Source organism: Gymnoscopelus braueri (assembly GCF_963280865.1).
Source record: "Gymnoscopelus braueri genome assembly, chromosome: 23".
Lineage (NCBI taxonomy): Eukaryota > Metazoa > Chordata > Actinopteri > Myctophiformes > Myctophidae > Gymnoscopelus > Gymnoscopelus braueri.
This window is the reverse complement of record NC_137625.1, coordinates 11,702,921-11,708,501: the sequence shown is the minus strand read 5'-3', so window position 1 is coordinate 11,708,501 and position 5,581 is coordinate 11,702,921. Positions and strand designations below refer to the sequence as shown.

Below are 5,581 nucleotides of genomic sequence, written 5' to 3'. Positions count from 1 at the left end.
ACTCTTCATCGTACGTCTCCTCTTCTTCCTCATCCTCCGGCTTGTCGCGGCGGGCGGGGGGCAGCCTCCAGGGCAGCCCGAGGAAGGAGGCACAGTCCAGTGGGGGCGACGGGGTGCGGGCCACAAGGGCACGATCCCTGTCCCTCTCCCTCACCAAGATGCTCTCCCAGTCAGAGCACTCGCTCATCCCTGTCCCCTGGCGCTGCACGGGCGCGGGCGGGCGCCCCCAGAGGGCATCGTACACCGGGAACCTACGGGGGTCGGCAGACCACCACCCGCCCCCGCCGCGGGCATCGCAGGACGAGGCGGCCGCGGACGAGGAGGGCAGCAGCGGGCGCTCAGACGAGGAGCCGGCCGCGGGGAAGGGCGCCGGTGGTGCTGGTGCCGGGCGGCAGGGAGGCGCCAGGGACAGGGGGTACTGGGCAGAGGAGGAGGTGGCAGAGGGAGGTCCCCGAGAGGGCGCGGCTCAGCTGGACAAGGAGGTGATTCTCACCATGCTGGGCGATCTGGAGAAGGCGCTGCAACCCCGCCCTCGCCCACGTAAGTCATGCACCTGCACACGCACACATGTGTGCAGTGTTTGTATGCATCGAAATGGAGAGAACAATGTCTGTGTTTTTGACACAGTCATGCTGGTTGTATGCAGTCCGGGCAGGTCAACGCCACATGCAGTGTATTTGCAGTGTATTAGCTGTTCTGGGGTAATGTTGGTAAATGCTGCACTGGCTGGGTAGTAGCCAGTGCAGTCAGGGTACTGTAGTACCCATGGTTGTGGCACAGTTCTAGTGGGTTTGGGAACATTTACAATGTATTATATGCGTTCAACGGATAAAACAGCTATTGTCATGTAATGATACAATGTAATAAAGTACACAGGTCAGTGTGGGCAGACTGTGGCATACATAACATCATGTTGCTGGTACTGCACTGTCCGTTGAAGCCGGTTGAGGCATGATGCAGCACAATGAAGTATACACAATAATAAAAATCCCCAATGGTAATTTATCTCAGAGAGTGTACAGATGTATTACTGGGTCCATTTGGTTACATGTGTACTTATTATGAGTTACAAAAGGATTAACACTGAGGATTTGACTGTGTAACTCAAGATACAAGATAACGCTGCTCCTCCGCTGAGACAGTGCATCCCTAAATTCCCCCTTTCCTAAAATGCACTGCTGAGGTGTGGCTCCCTTTCTGCCTGTGAGACACATAGCGACAGTGATCAATACTTACTATACTAATATTCCCTCCATCTATGTATGTACAGTAGGATTCAGGATTGACAGAAATCCAACGCTACAAGTATATCGAAGTCTTTCGCCCTGGCATTAAAGTTGGCATTACAAAGTATTCAGCTGCAGTACTTTGTTCTCCAGCCTCAGGGAACAATAACTGTCTTGATGTGCAAAAAAGATGTATGTCCTACTTGGGATTTCTACCGCGCAAGAGGCAATCCCCGCTTGGACAAGGGAGGCATTGCGCTCATGAGCTTCAGGCAGTACTTGTCAACCAGTAGGGGTCCTACCCGACACCAATGGTCTAAATGTCTACCGTGGAAGAGTAGGGAGACCACTAACCAACCACTGCAGATGTACTTAAAATAATGTTTTATTCATTGAAATAAGTTGTGGATTGCAGCTTTAGCAAGCACTGCGACACCTGTTATGAGGCACATTCAGGATCAGCAGGGGTAAAAACATGTTCTGTGTGCGTGAGAGTATGAGTTAGTGAGCAGCCTTATCGCAGCGATGGACAAGGCTGAGATTATGACTGAAACAAAGGTATTGTAAGGTGAATCTGCGTGACTGAGGTATATATATTGTTGAATTATGCATCGTTTTTAATGATGTATACATTTATTCCCAGAGCATTAAAAGGAGTGTGGACTAGTATAGTAGCGTAATAATACTCAGGACCAGCTAACATGCATTATTAAAACATGGAGAGGGCAATGCCAGGCATAGAGAGCTGGAAATTATCTGTGGTGCTCACAAGTTTGTGTCCGTGTGGGTATCATTGTTTATAATGTATTATGATTGCATTATGAGTACTTATGAGTGCTTATAACTGTAATTATACAGCGTTATATGTATATCACAATGCATTTATACTTGACCTATAAGTCATTATAGAATGCTTTTAATGTGTTATGATTATTGTTATAAAGCATTATGAATATTTATGAGTTCTTATAGCTATAATGGTGTTATAACCATTATAATGCATTACACGTATGTGTATAATGCATCATAGACATGGTATGCATAGCATGTGTGTGTGTGTGTGTGTGTGTGTGTGTGTGTGTGTGTGTGTGTGTGTGTGTGTGTGTGTGTGTGTGTGTGTGTGTGTGTGTGTGTGTGTGTGTGTGTGTGTGTGTGCGTTCACTGTTCACACATTAATTTGTACATGTCTGTACCTGAACATGCATGTCTTTTAACCTCCTCTGGTTTGTTGGGTCCTGGCTCCATCGGGTAAAGTACAGTATTTTGAATCCCAGTTAGTACGTTGCCTCTTCTGTCTCCTCTTCTCTTGCCAGTGCTGAATGCACTCCCACCAGCTAAGCCAAGACTCACCACAACATGCTATTGAATTATCGGTCTGAAAAAAAAGAGTGGCTACATGCCTGTCTCTTTTCCATTCGAATTCATCTACAAAATGCTAATGTTAATGGTTTGGGTAATGTGCTGGAAAATTGCTACGGTATTGTGTTTTTATTTTGGGGGGTGTGGGTGGAGGACTGTGTGGTAAAAGATTTATGAAATATTACTTACTTAGCTTTATAGTGGGATATTCACAGCCTCTAGTCGTTGCCCGTGGGTGTGGTTGTATATATTATACACAGAACACTGCTGGGTTGTTGCTCTCTGCAGGTGAGCGCTCTGCTCCATTACCTCAGTCTACTCTACAGTCTCAATTTCAGGATTCACACACACACACACACGCACACACGCACACACACACACACACACACACACACACACACACACACACACACACACACACACACACACACACACACACACGCATGAATGCACACATAGTCACATTCAACACGCACGCACGCACACATTGCCAAAGAGAAAACAGCTCAGGCCATACCTTGAAATTCCAAACCTCTCTCCCCTTTGCATCTAAGATGGAGCCTGCAAGTCATGTCTGCTCATGTCACTTTATAATTGGATCATGATTGGATGTTTGCAGACGTGGATGTGGTGAGCAGAGGGCAGCAAAGGTAGAAAAAAGGGAAAATAAAAGAAGGTCAAATGTGATTGTGTGAGAGCAAATGCTCACTCGTATGCAGGGGTAATGTCTATGATCTGTGCTTTATCTCATGCTATATTTTGACTTTTTCCCTTTACATTTGACATGTTGTCAGAGGTGTTGGGGTGTGACAGTGTGAACACAATGTGCGAAGGGTAGCGTAAAAAATGGGCAAATCACATCCAGAAAATGCTTAATTTGCGTTTATTTAGTTAACACTTAATGTGGGGGTCACTTTGACACATAGGGGCTCAGGTCACTTTGACACATTGGAGGCCAGGAGGCGAACTTTGAACCTTCTGTCATTTTACCCATTCAGCTATGGCCGCCGCCTAGCTAGTATATACTTTGTTGTGCGGCAATTAGCGAAAATAGCCGACCTACAAGCTCACAGCTGAAAACTGTTCTTTCTATTTTTGAAAAAGTAAAACATAACATTTTAACTTGCACCCTATTGGTCAAGTGTAATGGATTTGGCATGTTATCACTAGCTCTGTCAGATAGCTGATAACACTGAAAGTCATGCCTAAAGGCGAAGCAGCATCTTTGCAAAAGTACCGCTAACACACAACATTATCCCCTCATTATACGATGCGCTGGCTCATTCATCCCTGTCTCGGAGACAGTTTTCCCTTTGAAAGCACCTTAAAACCAGAAACGGGGCGTGACCGGCATCCATTCCATGTCTCATGCCACTTGTTAATTACCCATTCAGTAATGTCTGCCCGCAGATACAGGCTTACATGACAGGCGCATTGAGGGGCTTAATTGGAGCAGACAGGCAGATGTGCTGGTCTGTACCCTGTGCCCACAGCACTGATATGTTGCCCACCCATTCTTATTAGCAGAGCCCCTGCAGAATAATGCCTATCACCTCAGTGAAACTAGCACTTCAGCTGCAAATAAATCCCATGGAAGAGCATAAAACATGTGAAGTGCTTTGATAGCCGTGCTCTTCAAAGCTGCAAGAGGAGAAAGATCCTGGACTCAAATGGCCGTGTTCTGTCATACACCTTGGCAGATAGGGAAATTATCTCTGACATCGTTTGCTTTTTGCGGGCGCAATTCTGTCCCCGAGCGAACTGATGGAATGTGCAGTGTCACTGCAGCGTTTTCCGCACTCGCCTAAAGTAAAATGTCAATACTGCAAAAAGAAATTCTCTCCTTATTTCTCCACTAGAAAATGCAGTTTGTGGCGTCGTGGGGCTAGTCTGTACGGCTGACAGGTTGATTTATTGGAAGCGGTTCGAGCTGTCAGCGCTGCATCATGGGATGTGAACTCATGCTGCCTGTTGCATCATGTCATGGTGTCGTGTCGCGTCGCCACCGTACTGGTGATGCAGACATCCACTGGAAAACAGTGAAGCATGTCAGACACTCTCATCACCCATCACCTTAAGCCTGATTTATACTGAAAATACAGCCTGTTTTGTACTAATCTACAAGCTAACAGCAGCATGTAGACCTGCCATTTTCGGTGTATGACATCGGCTTGCAACTAAGTATAAATCCCTAAAATCAGGCATTACTTGGCTGTTGTGTGCTTGGGTGTGAGTGGAGGTGTCCCGTGTTTGTGTTGGTCTGTCACTGAGTGCCAAAGAGCATTATAAATTACGTCTCCGTGTGTGTTTGTCTGTCCAGGAGAGGACCCTGAGGCGAGACGAATGCGGACTGTGAAAAACATTGCAGACCTGCGGCAGAACCTGGAGGAGACGATGTCCAGTCTGCGAGGAACACAGATCACTCACAGGTAGGCTCATTGCTTGGACAGTCCAATCAATCTGGCTGAGATACTGTAGTTGCTTGAATTTCAGCCTTGATATTGTGGCGATATGATCGCATACTGTACAAAATACTACCTATAAAATATTAACATAATTGGCTTAAAAGAAAATATTTTTAAATATATTTCAGGCTTTGGAAATATTTTTTCGCAACTACGTTTTGGCTATATCTCCCATAATGGAACACCCGACACATATTTCCAAAAATAGTAGATCTCTAAGCTCACAAGGTGTCGTGGGCTTGTAGAATAGATTTTATGTACAGTAGACGGAAAAAAGAAGTCCGACTACAGTAACTGTAGAAGAGGCTTTAAGTGGTTAAAACTATTCTGCATTTCAATATATAGTAGTTAACGTTTTAATGTTTGCATACCGGTCCCATGACGTTACATTACAACAGAACGCAACGGAACTGACCTGCACAGCCTAAATGATCAAACTTATTTGTTGTGCAAATAAGAGAAAGAAAGTCCTGGGGTAGCCTGAGGTATAGTAGCTATACTTCTATAACATCGCTCAGTTCGTTAAATCCA

The 5,581-nt window shown here is 45.7% G+C and overlaps 1 protein-coding gene across 1 annotated transcript in view; it reads left to right on the top strand.

Moving 5' to 3' along the window:
* nav3 (neuron navigator 3) overlaps positions 1-5,581 on the top strand; it is a 188,078-nt gene that overhangs the window by 116,489 nt on the left and 66,008 nt on the right. Inside the window, exon 10 of the mRNA XM_080421087.1 lies at positions 4,906-5,014. Coding sequence (XP_080277213.1) covers positions 4,906-5,014 — 109 coding nt within the window. The remainder of the gene's footprint in view (positions 1-4,905; positions 5,015-5,581) is intronic.